This window comes from Gymnogyps californianus, chromosome 2, assembly GCF_018139145.2.
Source record: "Gymnogyps californianus isolate 813 chromosome 2, ASM1813914v2, whole genome shotgun sequence".
NCBI classification, from domain to species: Eukaryota; Metazoa; Chordata; class Aves; order Accipitriformes; family Cathartidae; genus Gymnogyps; species Gymnogyps californianus.
In genome coordinates this window covers 156,628,801-156,647,274 of record NC_059472.1, presented here as the reverse complement: position 1 = coordinate 156,647,274, position 18,474 = coordinate 156,628,801, and the positions used below count along the sequence as shown (strand labels likewise).

The 18,474-nt window shown below is 40.7% G+C and overlaps 1 protein-coding gene across 2 annotated transcripts in view; it reads right to left on the bottom strand.

Moving 5' to 3' along the window:
• Positions 1–2,373: 2,373 nt before the first annotated feature.
• DIP2C (disco interacting protein 2 homolog C) overlaps positions 2,374–18,474 on the bottom strand; it is a 337,937-nt gene continuing 321,836 nt past the window's right edge. For both annotated transcript variants that reach the window (XM_050891661.1, XM_050891662.1), the window contains 5 exons: positions 14,324–14,381; positions 11,590–11,664; positions 10,291–10,465; positions 8,353–8,476; positions 2,374–3,315 (listed from right to left, as the gene is read on the bottom strand). In XM_050891661.1, coding sequence (XP_050747618.1) covers positions 3,063–3,315; positions 8,353–8,476; positions 10,291–10,465; positions 11,590–11,664; positions 14,324–14,381 — 685 coding nt within the window. In that variant the 3' untranslated portion in view covers positions 2,374–3,062. The remainder of the gene's footprint in view (positions 3,316–8,352; positions 8,477–10,290; positions 10,466–11,589; positions 11,665–14,323; positions 14,382–18,474) is intronic.

Genomic DNA, 18,474 nt, shown 5'->3' with positions numbered 1-18,474 from the left:
GCCCACACCAGTATTTAAACATTGTTAAAAGTATAATGATTTGTACTAATAAATTATGCAACAAGAGAGGTAAACAAAATAAAATTACAGTATAGCTCTCCATGTTCCTCCGCTGAGCGTCCGCAGCTCTCGGAAGCTCCATTTTAGATGACTAATTAAGAAACCGATATTTTCAGAGCAACAAAAATAAAAGCTTTTATTTGTTCATTTGAATATAAAACAGGCGTTATCACAGATGTACAAAGCGTACTGGTGGTTTAACATACAAGAAGGTTGCTGTCCTTTGCACATAAAAATTTTTGTTTGAAACTGTGATTGGCTGAGTTACATGAATTTCTCTAACCAGTCACCACACTCTATGAAATAACGCTGCTAACATTCAACTGATAAAAGGGACAGTCTTCCCTTGGGTAAAGTGTCAAGCAGGATTAAATATATATAATAAACAAGCACCATGAGGAATCTGCTCCTGTTTGATTAGTTTCGTGTTTAAATGTTCATTGTGTACCCTCTTTTTTTGTGCATGTGCATCAAGTTGATTACATGGTTTTGTCTGACTCCAAAAGCACAAGGTCACAAGACAAACATTTTATACATTCTCATGAATGGTTTATCTACAGTACAGTTTCTAATACAGAACAATCCTTCTTTATTGCTCAGTCTGATGGTGCTTAAATGTTTCCTTCCTTTTGCTTGCACAACAAAACCAGAAACTCAGTTTACCATTTCTCTTAACTCAGGATTTAACAACCACGGATGACAGGTTGCAGAAGAGAGCTGTTATTAACTGCGTTTCACAACTGCATTGCAGTTCTTTTATTCTCTACAAATGCAAAGTTGACTTCGTGAAGGTTAAAGTGATGCTTTGAACGACAGCGAGATTTGTTTTGCAGTACTGAGATCAGCGATAGCAGGACTTCACAAGTTAGTTCACACACTGCAATTATGTTTGTAATCAATCAACATCTTGTCTGAAACCTTACAACAACTTGCCATTAAGAACAGATTCTATTCTTTTTAGGGAGCAGAAAATGAATTTGACAAAATATAGGATTGGTCTGCAGAGCATGAATAGGGCTATTCACAGGACAGTGAAGGCGGAAAGGATGGTCTGAAAGAAAACGCGTCTGACATGGCAAGATGCTCTGTACTGTACATGCAGACTAAAACGTCCCTACCTTTTAAAAAGATTTTAAACACCCAGCATTGAGACTCCCTTATACGTGATATAAACATGATTACATTTGCCCTGCAACAATCTTAGTCATGCATATCCGGTAATGAGAGCCAGCACATGAACGTCATTGGGACAGTAAGAAAAGCATTCTTGGACTGCAGCTGGTAAATCCCACTCTTGATCAGAAACAGGTCAATTCAGTTACAACCACATGAAGAAAGGGGAAGGTTTTAAGAAAAGGGGCACGGGGTGCAGGGAAGACAACAGAACTGGGGAATCAAACCTCTCTTTTATCCAAAGGTAGTAAAATGAAGGCAGCTGTGATGCATGTTTTCCTACTCTTCGCCCGTGACGGCCTCAGATCGGAGGCCGCAGGACTCCTCCGTTCTTTAAACAGGCAGATCGGTTCCTCTGATGTTTTAATGCGTTTAGGGACTAGTTAGCAGATGCACGATTCGTGCCAAATCGGTTGTAGTGACTGTACGCTCCTCTCTGTTAAGGAATAAATTAAAGACCATCGAAACAATCGTTTCCTGTAAATGTAAACTGGATGCATTGGCCACCGAGCTACGTGTCCTAGCTGAGAGGCAAATTGATAACTCTGTGCAAATAACCCCAAAACTTTTCCTTATAGCAATAAAAACACCAACTAAAACAATGAAAAAGATTGTGCAACAAAGTTCTGCAGCTAGACAACAGTGCTATTCCTCAACCTGCCTTTTCTAAGTCTAACAAGTGTATGCACATGCCAGCACGAATATTTATTGTTGCCTCCATGGCAAAGAAAAGAAAATTATTGTAGTGCATTTTTAGTCTTAAATTCATTCACTGCCTTAAAGGCAGCAATAATTCCACTTGCTGGTATCTAGAGGATTCTTTTCGACAGGGATACTTAGCAATCCAGGATTGCTTTTTTTTTCCAAAAATTTGTGAGTAACATTTGATTATCTACAGTGGGAGACACCATGCAAGTGACAAGTACTGCATTTTAAACTTTAAAATCTTTTGTCATTAGTGAATTTATATTTCATATATATATATTTGATGTGATACTATCCACTCCAGATAATACAACACTTTGTTTTTATATTAGCAAACATTTCAAGAGTTTAATATTCTTGAATGTTTTTTCTCTTTTATACTTCTAAAGAGATCAAAATAAATTAAACGTTTTGTACATAATTACAGAAGAAGTAGTTAACTTATTTTATCTTTTTAGTTTAGTACAAAGATATTTGCAAGTTCATTGCCGAAATACACCTTATTTATAAATTTCTTCCATTCTAACGCTAACAGCAAAGGCTCTTTGGCCTTTGGGCTTTCAGCATCTCCGACAGAAAGCTGCAAGATTTCTAATTGAAAGGTGCTACTTTGGGTATTCTCCTCGTACCACTACATAGTTTCCTAAGATGTGGGATCTAAAATGGCTTAAGTTAGTAACGGATCTGTATTCATCAGCTTTTTATGACATATTAGAACAAATGAAGAAAACAATTATTTGTATTAGTAGGCAAATTGTTTTAAAAGAATCCATTTGGAGGGCAGAATAAAAAAAAAATCTACTTCAGCTTACTTAATGTAAAATACAAAGCCACATTTACTCAAAAAGCAGTATTGTCCAATAAGCAAAAAAAAAAAAAAGTTTAAAATGGGCTTTTCCAACACACTGAAGGGCCTTACCCCATAGTCCTTCTTTTCTAAAATTTAGTGGTAAAAGAAAACATTTCACATTTTATTTCCTGCCAATCGTGACTGCTTTGAAAAGTCGTAATAGAAACAGTTCCATTCTGTTGAGTGTCAGGATCTTATCTGCACACCTTTTTAGTGGACACCAAAAAATTTTATACATCTATAGTAAAGTCCATGGAAGCTTTAAGGTACAAGACTACATGTTGTAGGCCACATAGATGGGATCTAGCTGGTCTGCCAAAAATCCATCTCGTAGGTGCATACGTTGTTTCTCTCCACGGGAGTTGATAGGAATTACACCAATGTCCACAACCACCACCACCCCTACAATCAGATAGTGTTCCTCCAGGACCACGTTGGTGACCAAAGGAACCAGGTCCAAAGCTTCTTGCTCCGATCCATCCAGCTCAACTACTACGACCAATAAATTTGTCCAGGTAAACACCGCACTGGAACAAAAGAAAAAATAATATGAGTGGTGGAGGTTTTTTACCCATTTCATTTTTTACCTTTTTCATTCCACCTTGGTTACCTTTTGTTTCAACTCCTAGGGCTCCTTCTGTATGCTCACCATAAAGTGTAAGTAGCAAGAGAGAACATGTCTGCAGGCAGGGGCAGAAGAACAGCCCCACTAGCTCTGCCTTTAATATTGCTGCAGTACTAAGTATTGGGCTAAACTTTACAGAAACTCGAGTCTAATCCTTGCCTGTCATGTAAGGAGGTAGTAAGACAACGTGCGCTTCCCTCTGAAGCCAGGGAACTGTCACAGCACTGCTGTGTTCATGAAGGCACGCGTGAGCGATGTGTGGGTGGAGGTGTGTTCTCCGGCGTTTTCTGAAGAGCAGCCCAGAAGAGCGAAGGAGGTTAAACAAGGAAGCACCAAAAGGAACAGCAGGAACATAGTCCGAGCTGAAAGATCGTTGGGATAAACTCTGCCTAGCGAAGGGGTGCGGAGCCCTGGGAATGTTTACGTGGCATACTGCAGGCTGCACAGAGGTCCCCGGGTGGCCGGGGAGGGGGCTTCCTCACTTGCACGGTGCTAGGCGAACATGGCCACGTGCCTTCTGGACTGGGCTGGCTGCTGTCCAGGCAGGTCAGAGCTCAGCACAGAAGAGCTGCGATTCTTCTGGACCAATTGGTTTATACAGAAATAAGCAGTGTCTCCATCTGTTTTATTTCAGCTGTGTTTTATTTCTGTTGGATTTAAGGGGACAGGAGTTTTTACATTCCTTATTAACAGGTGAGATGGTCAAGGGAACACCATTATCACCAGTATCTCCTCTTTACTAAAAGAACTTTGTAAGACTCCAAAATTTTGGTTAAGCCCTTGAGCCGAAGCAGGTAAATTTTGGTTTCTGCTACTGGGCATCTTTTCTGGCTGAGGATAATGCATTTATCCTTCCAAATATGGAGGCTGGGAGGGTACGAAAGTCTGGTGTATGCTTCCCTCCATCCTCCTCCCCACGTCTCAAAATGTCTCCAAAGCCTCTGAAGTCTCACAGGAGGTCAGCAGGACTGAGGCTCCACAAAGAGCAATCTCATTCTTTCTTGCAGGTGTTTAAGACACAGACGATGGCTGTTTCTTCCTCTAACTTATTCCATAGCATAAATAATAACATTCTACGCATGTAACTCATACATCAAGCCCTGCACTTTACCCTCCTTTACCTTATAAAATCAGGGGATAATTTCCCAGAATTGTCTCGAGCATAAGCATCTGAAAGTTAGAATATATTATGTATATAAGCCAACTTCAAAAAGAGCTACTTACCCTAAGGTCAATGCTTGATTGAGACGGAAGCGCACTGTTTTAGTCTACTAAGACAATTCTGAAAATTCCTGTACTTTGGAAACATATCTTACTCTGCCCAAAAGTTAGCTATGAAAATGTGCTCTATGTTGATGCTTAACAGAATGGATTTTAGGAGAAAAGTACTTAATATTAAAAAAAAATTCATTTTCAGATCCTGCCAAAGTACTATTTGATTGAATTCTTAAGTGCTTATTGATCTGGAAAACTAATGGGCAGCCAAAGCAAGGCTGTGCAGGCTCCTTTTGACTTCATGCTGCTATGAAATGAATTTTAATTTGTAATTATGTTTTCACAGACATTCTAGTAAGTTTTGATTGATGCTGAATATTAACAAAGTAAAGTATAAGTCTGCACAGGTGACCATCTCCAGAGAGGTCCTAGAATTTTTATGGATTGCTGTACAAACATCTAAATTAGTATTATATATATTTTAACAAAAAAGCCTGGGGAGTTTTTATTAAAATATAAGTTAGCACTTGAAACGATGCCTTAAACCTACCGTTAGCTTGTTACCTGGGAAAGCAATTAATGGCAAGATTCAGGAGCAGGTCCCTAAAACATGGCTTAGGAGAAGTTAGTTTGTCTGAGTTCAGAAGACTGATTCCCAAAACCTTCGTGAAGCTTCTATTAAGTCCTAGAGCCACTGACACTCCTAAGAGGGTTTCAATTTAACTTAAAACTCATTTCATATGTCATGATTCTAACTCACTGGTGACCACTGTAAGTAAAAGGATATATTGCCCTTTATGTTCTCACCAGTTGAGATGAAGATATATTGGCCAGCATGTATTACTTATGAATACATTAACTTTCGAGCCCTGATGAATAAAAAAAAAAAACCAAAACAAAAAACTAGGGACCCAGGAAGGCTGCACTTTCTCAAGAAATTACGGAGTCACATCCAATAGATGCAACACAGCCAATGCACTGAGCTGGGAACGGCCCCTCCTGCTGCTTCCATCCCACCAAATGCTTCAGGAAAAGCAAGGAAGTTGTTGAAACACATCCAGAAAAAGAGGCCCATAATGGTTTTCTTCTCCAAATATCTTGTGTAGCTTTACCTATTTGTCAATATGCAGAGAGAGCAAACCACTTCTTAGGAAATTCCAGGAAGCTATGTTCTGCTCCTCTTTCAAGAGTCTGAAGTTTAAATGAGTCAACAATGTGCTTTAATTAAAACACATACACATACATTATTTCTCAAGATATTTTGCAGTATTAAAAGCACTTTCAAAAATGCCTAGTGTAGTTATATATCTGTCCTGGTTTCAGCTGGGACAGAGTTAGTTAACTCTCTTCACAGCTCTGTACCAGCTACTAAGAAGAGAGTTAACTCTGTCCCAGCCGAAACCAGGACAATATCACAATAAAAACAGACTGTGCCACTCTTGCTTGTTATGTATTGAGACACAGGAGGTCCAGAGTCAGAGGTTGTTGATTTTGTGCTAAAATTGCATAAGAGACAAGAATAATTTTAAATGACCTTTTAGATCTGATCCTCAATGACAGAAGTTGCACAGCAGGATCACATGTCAGTCAACAAGTCACCGCTTTCCTCAATAGTGTTAAATGTTACAAAATGAGCGTGTGTTTCTTGGAAGCTGAGGCTATTTTTACAATCTATCATCAACTGCACATACCCAGTACCTTTTGTTTGCAATAAGTATCGGTGCAGTTAAATCCTTAATGGGTCACTGTAACTGAAACAACAGTGGCCTCCAACAAGAACAGAGGCTCTTACCCCCATCCAAAGAAAGGCATATGCAAAGTATATATAAAAAGAAAGATTTAACTGGCTATTATTTTGTCAAGGGGTGTTTCACAATGACAAGAGGACGATCTCTAAGAGAAGCTGAAAGAGAAGTTAAGTGAGAAAAGCCAAGGACAGTCAGGATTAGGACTATGAATGAAAACTCTATGATGGTGGCTTGAGAGAGCTATTAGGCAAAGCACTGGTTAGGAAGAGGTTGGGAACTGTGAGCAAACCAGATGTTGTCGCTCTGAACTACTGTGTGTCCATTTTCTGCAGGGACCACATCAGAGAAACATGTAACTCATCAGCAATCTCTCTTCTCTGAGGAAAAAACAACCCTGAAGACTTTCAATTTTGGCCCTTGGGCAAAGGGTAGTAATAGTACAGCATGTTTTCTGAAATCTCGCTCATGTGCCTTGTACATTATCACCCAACTGCTGGGAAGAGTCAAGGCACCGAGAATTATTTGCATGTACTTCTACCTTCTTGCAGAAATTCAGTGGCCTTTTTCTTCGGTCCTCCCAGCTTACCCCAACCCATTTCTAGTTGCCACTATCCCAGTCAGGATTTCCATGATAATGGAAGGAAAAGGATCCTCAAAGTGCTCTCAGTGGTCTTGAAAAAAGGAACATAATTTAAGCATTTTTGGCGACTAAAACTCATGATGACCATTTCTGCAGTGTGATATGGCTACTTCATTCACTGCCCATGAGCTCACACTTTGAGGACACACAAATCTCTGACAAACAGGTACTGCTGAACACATCGATCTATAAATCTGTGGCCATCTTATAATAGAGCTGTCCCTAAATAGCTTGATTTGAAAACTTTCCATCCACTGCTGATACTGATCTGACACACTTTCAAGAAGAATTTCCTTAAAGTGTTCACACTGGTCTATATGAGGACACAGAATCCGCCACCCTGTGTAATGGCTAGCTGGCACAAGACCATACCGGCAGTGATGATGCTCTAGGGAGGACGCAATAAGGCAAAACCTCAGTTACAGTCAGCCAAGCAATTAACTGCCTTCATTTTAACAGACATTTAAGAAAAAAAGCAAGGTGTTTTGACTAGAGAAACCAGTCCAGTAGCTGTGCTTCATTATTAAGTTTATTGCTCCAGGCCACACCTTTGCAGCCAGGATTGAAAACAAAAATGGAGAGTCACGTCTTACACTCGCTAAATTGCTCTGGCTGTTGCAACAGGTTCGTTTTGCTTGAAAGGAGAAGAGCTGAGCTGAGGTTATATCAAAACAAACCAACTACCTGACTCAGTCTTCTGATGCAAGAATAATGAAAAGCAATTTGTTCTCACGTCGGCCTCAAGAAATGATTACCTGCTGTGTGCATTTGATGATGCGATACATTGATTAAGACAACATCATTATTAACTCATTGATTTACTGCTTCAACTTCCATTGTGACCTTGATTTGATCACTGCTTGATTTATTAATAACCAATTCAAAAGTAACAGTGTGTTCACTAATAAAGTTTATTAGTGTGTTCATTTATTTGAAATGTTTGCTTGCTTACTCCTTCTAATAACAACACTCCTAAAGCTTGAACTCATACCAGTTTGCTTTTCGTGGTTAGAATATAAATCTCAAGCTCCAAGAAACAGCTACTGACCTACCTGAGAACTGCTTGGCTCTCTCAAATGAAAAGTTTAATCCTTCACTTGTACTTAAAACCACATAAAAAAAGGAACATATTGAATGATCTTTGCAGAAAACAGTCCTTCCTGATTAAATCTGTTTGTGAAGTTTCATCCTAAGGACATATTTACAGCTCGGTTATAAATCCTGTGACCATCCTGACAGGCCATTTCCTGGATCAATTGCAATACCCAAGAAAAAACCCCAGACATTATTGATATTTCAGCTTTATATAAGGGCTCTGGTGTTATATAATCCTTACCATTCTGTGATGCTCTTGTGTGCTCTAATTACAGAGGTTTCAATATCGATCGGATGGTATCTCATCCCTCGTAACTCCATGGCTTCATCTAATGCACCCACAACATAAAGTGCATCATGGCGTTCTGGTTGTAAGGAAAAAAATTATTAATGATTCTATTCTCCAGTACATTAAATTACAAAGATGTTCACATTAATAAGTAAACTAAGTATAACATTTAGAAGTTATCCTCGAATTCCTGAAACCCCAAAGTGATTTCTGAACTAATGAGAATTTTCCATTACTGAAGTGCAATGCAGAGCAGAAAGCAGAAGGAAGGTAGAAACACTATTCCCATCTGAAGATGAGAAAGGTGGAAGTCTTTATCCAAAGACAGTGGCATAAATTCCTGTTTTTCTCCTGGGTGGATGCAGAGACTCATTCTTTTTTAAGGCGCCCTAAAGAGATAATAGGCTCTCTGTTTCTCTCTCTTTCTTTTGAAAGAGAAAGAATGGATTTGACCCTAACAGTATGGATGATGTTCTTCCAGTAGCTTTGAGATGGTCAGTACTGATGCTTAAGGTGTATTACAAAGGTGTTTATCAATAAACTAGAAATACGTGCTATGTGCCAGATAGCAAATGGCTGATTCAGACAAATGGCAAGCTCTGGAGTGTAACGCTCTCACAGTACAAATTTTTACTGACTAAAGAAATAAATGAGGCTGAAATGACACTTTTTAAAAGATATTAGGCTGATAATAAACGACAGCATGTTATCCATAAAGAAATAATATTCACTAATAGACTTAAAAGCAGATAACTAGCTCTTTTTACATTAATTTAGATAGTTGCACAGTGGTAATGTAATGGCAATATAACCTCTGCCAGTAATAAAGGGCAGAGAACTTTCTGCATTGGGAGCTAAAAGTGGGAGGAGAACGGAGACTTAGCAACTCTTTGCCAGGAGAAGATTTAAGCCATTTGGATGCTTAAGTTGCAATATCCTCAGAGAATCCTGAATTTGCTCGAGGCTGGGCTATCATTATGAGATCAAAAAAGCCTGTGCAAGTGAAAGTAAATCTCTTCAGGAAGATGCTAACATAAGGACACGGGCAGCAGTTGTAATCCACAGCGATTACTAAAATGCTTTCAGATGTGATGAATTCACTCTTTGGCGGAATAGCGGCTATTCTAATTGCACTGACACTGGGGCCCCGGGATCACTCCTGGAGGTGCTCGCAGTGTTGCACCTCAGCCAGCCGCCGCTCGTGGCACTGTGCTCTGCAAAAATCACAGCAAAGTAACGTTTTGCCAAGCAGAGACTTTGTGTGCCTGGCAGTGCTGGTTTGCTTACATGTGTATACAAGATAACGAATGTCATAAAAACAAGTAACGAAATCCTGTACCTTCCCAACAGAAACCCAAACACCTTGTAGCTTCTCCTGCAGGCTACTGCTTGTATTACATTTCAGTAAGCGTCCCCACAGGTTTAAAGACAGGGAAATTTGAGAAATGGACAGCTTCTCTAAATAAGTTTATAACAGAGGAATTATCAAAGAAGGTGGTCGTCACAGGAGGGACAGGGCTCAGGCTCACAACAAGGCTTTTTCTATCTGCACGAATGCATTCCTGCGAATATGACTGCGAGAGCAAATGATGGCATTTTAAGCTGCCTTTCATATTTTTCAAGCTGAAGCACTTGGCACATTAACAGTGCCAAAAAGTCACTGGTGGAGGGGATTTATAGCACCTGAGGTACAGCAAAGGAAAGGCAACTGTTTCAGCAGGGAAATCTTGCCCTCCGTTTTATTTTCTGATTATTTTAACTAAGGCTTTTTTGCAGTTCTACAGGTTTCACAGACTGAACACATCGGGTAGCACAGGCCAAGAGACACAGTGTCAGCCTCAAAATAATCCAAATTATGTGCATAGACCTAGGTGACGAGAAACCTCTTACCTCCATTTGCATCTGTGAGTTCTGTTCTTCTCAGGAACCCCAGATAGCCAGTTCGAGCCCAAATAGTCTGTGTGTCTCCAAAGCTGAGTCTTGAATTAAAGTGATCTGATTGCAAAGATTCATCTCCATAGATGGTAAAATACCCACTGGCATTGTGAGTGCTGTGAACCCATATCTAAGTTAAAAGCAATTATACTGGTATTAATTAAAGTAGCTTTCCAGAATGAAGCATTATTGAAAATTCTTACTGCAAATATTTTTAGTCATAGCTAGATAATACTATAATGCCTTTTAACACTGTTTCTGAACCTGTAACTGACCCAGTTTTAGGCACAGAGACCCCAGTCTAACCTCGCTGAAGTCAGAGTGCGGATCTGAGCCATGCCTAGGGGAGAGGGACGTTGGACTCACGGCTGTGGGGACACCTGCCTTGCAGCCCTCTGGCCCCAGGTTAGCCAAAGACCTGCACAGCCTCCTTGAACGGCTCAGCTAGCTCTGAGGTCTGCTTGGTTATGGCAATTTTCAGAAGAGCCTGTAGACCACAGTGCTCTTTCCATAGTCCTCCCCTCCTGGTTCAGTGTATTTATTCCAGCAGGGCATCCTCCATGAACACCAGACAGACAGATTATTTTAAAGGGTGAGGCCAGGGACCTTCACCTATGGAGAAGGATTCATTTCATCTAACTCAAGGCATCATGGAAATATTTACGATTTCATAGTAATGAAATCCTACAGATGAATCTCACAAATTAGATTGTAGTTTTAATTATGACTAACAAATTCTTCATTTTGTTAATTAGATCTTTAATTGCTCATTGAAAAGAACACTTTTTTTCTCTCTCTCGAAAGATAAAATAAATTGGAAAAACATATAGCCGTGCTCAACTCAGTTAATGAGAGTACTTCAGTGCGTTGAAGCACAATGATTATAAAGAGAATAGCACTAGAAAACCATCTAGCTGAAATTAGACTAATCAATACTTATTTTTTCATGTAAGTTTCCATCAGAATTAGTGAAGCACCAAGTAGAAAATACAGTTAGAAAAAGCAGATTTTTTTCAATTTTTTAACAAACTTGAGCTATTATTAGTATTTATCAAGTATGTTACTAACAATTTTAATAATGATACAAATATCATGTTACACACTTTATATAGTATAAAGATCTGTAGAATCCACAATTTTCTTAACCAGGCATTTGATAAGATGTATTATAGGAAACCATTGACATACACAATGATAGCTTTTATCTCTGCAATTTAGTTCAGAGCATACAAAGGTTAAGTTTTCATGACTCACCTCACCAAGATGAGAATCTCCTAAGGGTCCCTTTGTTTCTGGATTAGCAATAATGATACGTACTCCTGGGAGGATCTATTGAAAGAAAACATGAGGCAGTGAGAAAGCAGATACCGGCTTATGCAATCATATGCTGACTCTTTGTCCCCAAAAAACCTTCATTAGAAACCAGAAGAAATCCTTAAAAAGTTAAAGCAGACTTAAAACATAAAAAATTAAAATAGTCCATAGATGTAATAAATTCTGAGATATCTGGGAAATGCTACAAAACCTCTTCTCTTTGTGAAAGCTGTTCCATCATTAAAAACTCCTCAGAAATCAACTGTTCACCTACAATACAAAAATCCTACCAAATGGCCCAAGTCTCTCTGAGAGTACATACTAGAATAGAAAAAAACCCCCGCTATCCACATGAAACTTTGGCCTGAAACAAAAAGAAAGCCAGAGGCACCATGCAATCTCCCCAGAACGAGGCCCTGCCAATAACTTCATGTAACGTACACTGAACCACTACAGAGGTGGGCAGATGTTAAACCCTAAAATAGAAAAGGGAGCATCCTCTGACCATGAGTCTTTGCAAAGCGATGGTTAGAAAGCTTTAGATGAGCATCCACAGCGTCAAGGGCAGCCAGTGAGCAGGGACTGCCTCAGTGGCTCAGAGCAGCAGCGATGGCACCTCCCCTTTCTCCCAAAGGAAGAGCATGCTTAGCAGTAGACCTCGGTCACTGGCGCATAGCCAGGCAGCGTGGCCAGGGACAGAGCTGAGAGCAGCACCCCTATCTCTGCATGCCGGTCCTGTGTCCTCACCCTGTTCCCACAGCAATGCCACCCACCAGGGATGGTCCCTCTGCAGGTGATCAGTAGCCTACGAGTACAATGTTGGTAATCTCAGACCAATTCTCAGTGGAGGTGGTCTACATCAATAAAACTACCTTTACTAGTGGCACATTTGTTGTCTGTTTCAAGGGTGAAACGTGGAGAATGAAATGCTTTTTGTATGAGAGGGAGGTACAGCTTCTGAGAGAGCAGTAATGCATCAGTTACCATCATCGTAATGATCCACCCAAGGGTACTGAGGGAGCTGGTGGAAGTGCTCACCGAGCCACTTTCAATCTTTTATCAGCAGTCCTGGCTAACCAGGGAGGTCCCAGTTGACTGGAGGTTAGCAAATGTGACACCCATCTACAAGAAGGGCTGGAAGGAGGATCCACGGAACTACAGGCCTGTCCGTCTGACCTTGCTGCCAGGGAAGGTTATGGAGCAGATCATCCTGAGTGCCATCACGTGGCACGTACAGGACAACCAAGTGATCAGGCCCAGTCAGCATGGGTTTATGAAAGGCAGGTCCTGCTTGACTAACCTGACCTCCTTCTATGACAAGGTGACCCGCTTAGTGGATGAGGGAAAGGCCGTGCATGTTGTCCACCTAGACTTTAGTAAAGCCTTTGACACCGTTTCCCACAGCATTCTCCCAGAGAAACTGGCTGCTCATGGCTTGGACGGGCATACTCTTCGCTGGGTAAAAAACTGTCTGGATGGCCGGGCCCAAAGAGTTGTGGTGAATGGAGTTAAATCCAGTTGGCGGCTGGTCACAAGTGTTGTTCCCCAGGGCTCAGTATTGGGGACACTTCTGTTTAGTATCTTTATCAGTGATCTGGACGAGGGGATCAAGTGCACCCTCAGTAAGTTTGCAGACGACTCCAAGTTGGGCAGGAGTGTTGATCTGCTTGAGGGTAAGAAGGCTCTACAGAGGGATCTGGACAGGCTGGATCAATGGGCTGAGGCCAGCTGTTTGAGGTTCAACAAGGCTAAGTGCCGGGTCCTGCGCTTGGGTCACAACAACCCCATACAACGCTACAGGCTTGGGGAAGAGTGGCTGGAAAGCTGCCTGGCAGAAAAGGACCTGGGGGTATTGGTCGACAGTTGGCTGAATATGAGCCGGCAGTGTGCCCAGGTGGCAAAGAAGGCCAATAGCATCCTGGCCTGTGTCAGAGATAGTTTTGCCAGCAGGACTAGGGAAGTGATCATCCCCCTCTCCTTGGCACTGGTGAGGCCGCACCTCGAATACTGTGTTCAGTTTTGGGCCCCTCACTGCAAGAAAGACATTGAGGTGCTGGAGCGCGTCCAAAGAAGGGCAACGAAGCTGGTGAAGGGTCTAGAGCACAAGTCTTATGAGGAGCAGCTGAGGGAACTGGGGTTGTTTAGCCTGGAGAAAAGGAGGCTGAGGGGAGACATTATCGTGCTCTACAACTACCTGAAAGGAGATTGTAGCGAGGTGGATGTTGGTCTCTTCTCCCAAGTAACAAGCAATAGGACAAGAGGAAATGGCCTCAAGTTGCGCCAGGGGAGGTTTAGGTTGGATATTAGGAAAAATTTCTTCACCAAAAAGGGTTGTCAAGCATTGGAACAGGCTGCCCAGGGAAGTGGTTGAGTCACCATCCCTGGAGGTATTTAAAAGACGTGTAGATGTGGTGCTTAGGGACCTGGTTTAGTGGTGGACTTGGCAGTGTTAGGTTAATGGTTGGACTCGATGATCTTAAAGGTCTTTTCCAACCTAAACTATTCTATGATTCTATGTTTGTGCTGTAACCTCAACAGTAAAGAAAGGTCTTTGGTCTGCACAGCTGACAAAGCCTTCCTCAACACTACATTCACTTAAAAAATGAACAGAAATGGAAATTTACTGAAAATATTTACCATGAAAGAAATGTTTAAATCTTCTTTCAGTACTTACTTTTCCTGACTCCATGAGGGGCAAACTATGTGGAGATCCTCTTTCTACTAAACGAACTCTGTAAAATACATGTAAAAATAATATGCATAATACACAGCTGCGTTTATTTGCTTTTCCTTAACATTTATTTCTAAAAGGAATGGTTAATGGTCACAAAGATTAATGTTATTTTTGGAACAGATGAAGCTTATATCCTGTAGAACATAATCGGGCCTAATATTTAATCTTAGTCAAGACTTACGGCTGGGAAAATAATGAAAAAAAGATGTGTGTGAACGCTTTCTTAAATATTAAATTCTTCAAATGTAGTTGGTGCCTTTTATTTGTTTTTGATAGACTTTTGTAAATGGAATTCCATGTGCAAATTTATTCACAACAAGAGGGATCTAAAATACTGAGTTCCCAGAAGAACATCATAAATGCCAGGGCACAGACACAAAAGCATGTGAGCTGAGTGAGCAACCACATTCCATGAGTAGCTAACAGGTAAAGTCAAAGTCATATCGAAATAACTCATAACCTGACCTCAGCTTCAAATCTGCATTTGCAATCTTTTAATTATTTTCAATTGACAGTGGTTGATAAACGTTTTAATATAAAAAAAATCATTTAATGAAAAATGTTATTACTGCTGAGGTCAGACCCTTTCTCTGAGTGCGGCTTTCTGGTCCTCTCTCTTCCTTTCTTAGCTAACTTATTTTCCCACCAAAAGAACAGAAATGGCAGCTCTCCTTCAGTGGTATGATGGTCTGGAAGGAAATTCTTCATTTAACCTTAGAAAAGTACTCAGCAGGTTAGAATGAAAGAGACTTCCAAGTCCTAAAATAGCTGATGATCTCAGCCAGTAGATGGTGAAGAAAAGTTGGTAACATCTAGGCATTCCTGTATCCTAAGGGAGATAACTTAAAAGTTCTAACAGCCCATGAAAACCTTTGTCGTGGTTTAACCCCAGCCGGCAACTAAGCACCACGCAGCCGCTCGCTCACTCCCCCCCCACCCCTGGGATGGGGGAGAGAATCAGGAAAAAAAACCTCATGAGTTGAGATAAAGACAGTTTAATAGGACAGAAAGGAAGGAAAAACAATGATAATGATAATAATAATATGACAATAGCAATACTAAAAGAATTAAACTATACAAAGCAAGTGGTGCACAATGCAATTGCTCACCACTCATTGACCGATGCCCAGTTAGTTCCTGAGCTGTGATCCACCCCTCCCAGCCAACTCCCCCAGTTTATATACTGGGCATGATGTCATATGGTATGGAATAGCTCTTTGGCCAGTCTGGGTCAGCTGTCCTGGCTGTGTCCCCTCCCAACTTCTTGTGCCCCTCCAGCCTTCTTGCTGGCTGGGCATGAGAAGCTGAAAAATCCTTGACTTAGTATAAACACTACTTAGCAACACCTAAAAACATCAGTGTGTTATCATCAACATTATTTTCCTACTAAATCCAAAACACAGCACTGTACCAGCTACTAGGAAGAAAATTAACTCTGTCCTAGCTGAAACCAGGACAACCTTAAACTTCTCACTCCTGAACATTTTTCATAATCCACTTTTAACCAAGCTAAATCTGGACTTCTGTCAAAAGAGCTGTTCCTACCTCTTTCCTCTCCTCAGCTCTGTGATTAGAAAGAAAAAAAACAACAAAAGATGCCTAAAAACCAACCTTGTAAAAGGTAAAGATGAAACGTCAGAAGAGAGGAAGACATAGCTAGGAGTAGATGGGTGGAGAACTGGATCCGGTTAAACTGATCATAAACCTGCAGTCTGTTAGGAGCAGTCACGACAGATCTTTTTTGGACTGTTTTGAGCTCTTTTTATAGACAGAGTACCGCAGTGCTCAGTTTGGGAAAGGAGGGATGAGACACAGAGAGACCTCAGCTAGAGGTCCCTTTGCAGAAGAACAAAGCTTTGGCAAGTTCAGCCCCTAAACATAGAGGAGGTGGAAAAAGTTCTTTTTTTTTTTTTTTTTTTTTTTTAAGTATTTCTTTGCTCCAAAAGTCTTCCATAAAAGCTGGGACTGTTGAGGTCAAGGCAGGAATAGTGAATACTGTTTCATCTACAATTCTGGGAAGTCTCTGAACCTTGATGAATGGGGCAGGGCTAAGCCCTGAGACATTGCACATCAGTGTGAACAGTTCCTCACACTAACAGCAAGAGATACGATCCAAATACTCAGCAATTTCAGACTGCTTTTCCAAGTCATTTTGAGGGAAAAAGGATGTAAAGTGCCCTACAAGGGGCACTGCTTGGAGCAGGCATGGTTAGGCAGCTGCAGCCTGACTTGCTCTCCTGCAAGGTGCGTAACAGGAACCACCTTCCAACGTTTGTTCAGCCGCTACAAAACTCTCAGACAGAGCCTCAAGCACTAATTACCACTTCTGTGTGTTACCTTTAATGTTATACTGTCCTTGTTTTACACTGTATTGCTCTCTCAAACCTCTGTTGTGCTACAGGTGTGCACACGCACCTGTGTTTCCTACATTTTCTGTTGAGCCTTCCACCAGCTGAAGAGCTGCAGGGCCACCACTGGATTCACAGGAAAACCAGTGAAGCTACAACATCCGTCTGTTCAACCAGGGACACAGATAAGGGGCAGCAGAAACGCAGGCCACAGGAGCTTCACTATAAGGTGTACATGCAAGGCTAAATTAATGCTACTCTATAAAGGGTATGTCTACATAAGCCATGCTTGCGTTGCTGTTCCAACGGCAAGCCAAATCATAGGTATTTAGGAGTATGCAGCAAAGGCTTTAAAAAGAACTCTGTGCATATGGAAACAATATCAAATATTTCAAAAAAAAGTTGTTAATAATGCCTATATTTCTGCCTTTTATATATACCTTTGTTCTGTAAAATCCATATTAGTGTAGAAATAGAAAATGCCTTTAACTGAGTTCTTCCAAACAACTGACATCTCCAATCTTTAGATATGTATTTGCAGACAGGTAGCTGTTCTTAGAAAAACTAGTCATCATCTCAGCCACTTGGTATCTCCTTTAACAGATAGAGTTATCTTATTATTTACCAACATTTGTAAAATAGAGAAAATCTTAAAAAAGAGACAATTTAAAAACCCTCAGCCATAGGCACTGCTAAGAGTGATGGTGTAACAAAGGTCAGGAAGTACTTCATTTGAATTTAAGATTGGTTTAAAAAGAATTTGATTTGGATAACAGTAGCAAAAAACCTCTGGGGCAGGAAAAGTGTATGTCAGAGTTGTCCAGCTGCCCAGAGATACTGCTGGCCTTTTCTCCCTTCCCGGTATTAAGACATGCCTCAGTGAAGTGTTGCTGAACTCCAGGCCTAGCAGAAATCACATATAATAAAGCTATACATTCAATAGTCAATGAAGTGACTACTGGAAATGAATCAACATTCATAAATCTGACCATCTCTTTCCTCTTTGCTTTCAGCATCTGTGCTTCCCACCTTGTTCTTATTATCACTAGCATATTCTTCTAGTTCCGTTCTCCACCTATTTCCTTTAACCTCGCCTGATTTTTTAGCACATGATGATCCAGAAGGCGCGATTTCTCAGTTTCCAATTCTGTTAAACCTCTCCCACTCTGTGCTTTCCGCCTCACATCCCTACGGAGTTATCACGGCAGCGCACTAAACATAGAAACGGCATTTCCTGGAGGTTTTCTGTGAGAGCCCTGTTAGCGCTCAAAAACTTGGACTCCTTTTTAAAAAGTTTCTGCTAAGCTCACAATCCATTTGGGAACATGCTGTTAAACCTCTAACAACTCTGAAATAATAAAAGATGTTTTGCCACAAAGAGATTTCAAAAAAATAGAAGTAAAACATTAGATTCTGATGTTACCGACTCCTATGTGCATACTTAATTTTAAATGCATAATAGTCTTATTAACTCTACTGGGACTAGTACTGTGAATAAATTATGGACATTAGGCAATAATTTTTGAAATGAGTTTTACTGTGCCTCAGCATAAAATAATTCAATTGTTCCCACTCTTCCCCAAGAGATTTCCATTTTTCCACTGACAAACACAGACAGCAGACACAATTGAAAACTTCTTTGCTTTCCCTCTCGAGTGAGCAGCATCCCTATCAAGGCTGGTCTGGCAGGCAAGGTAAAAAGGCAGAGCACACGGCCCATCAGACCCTTGAAAAACAACGCCT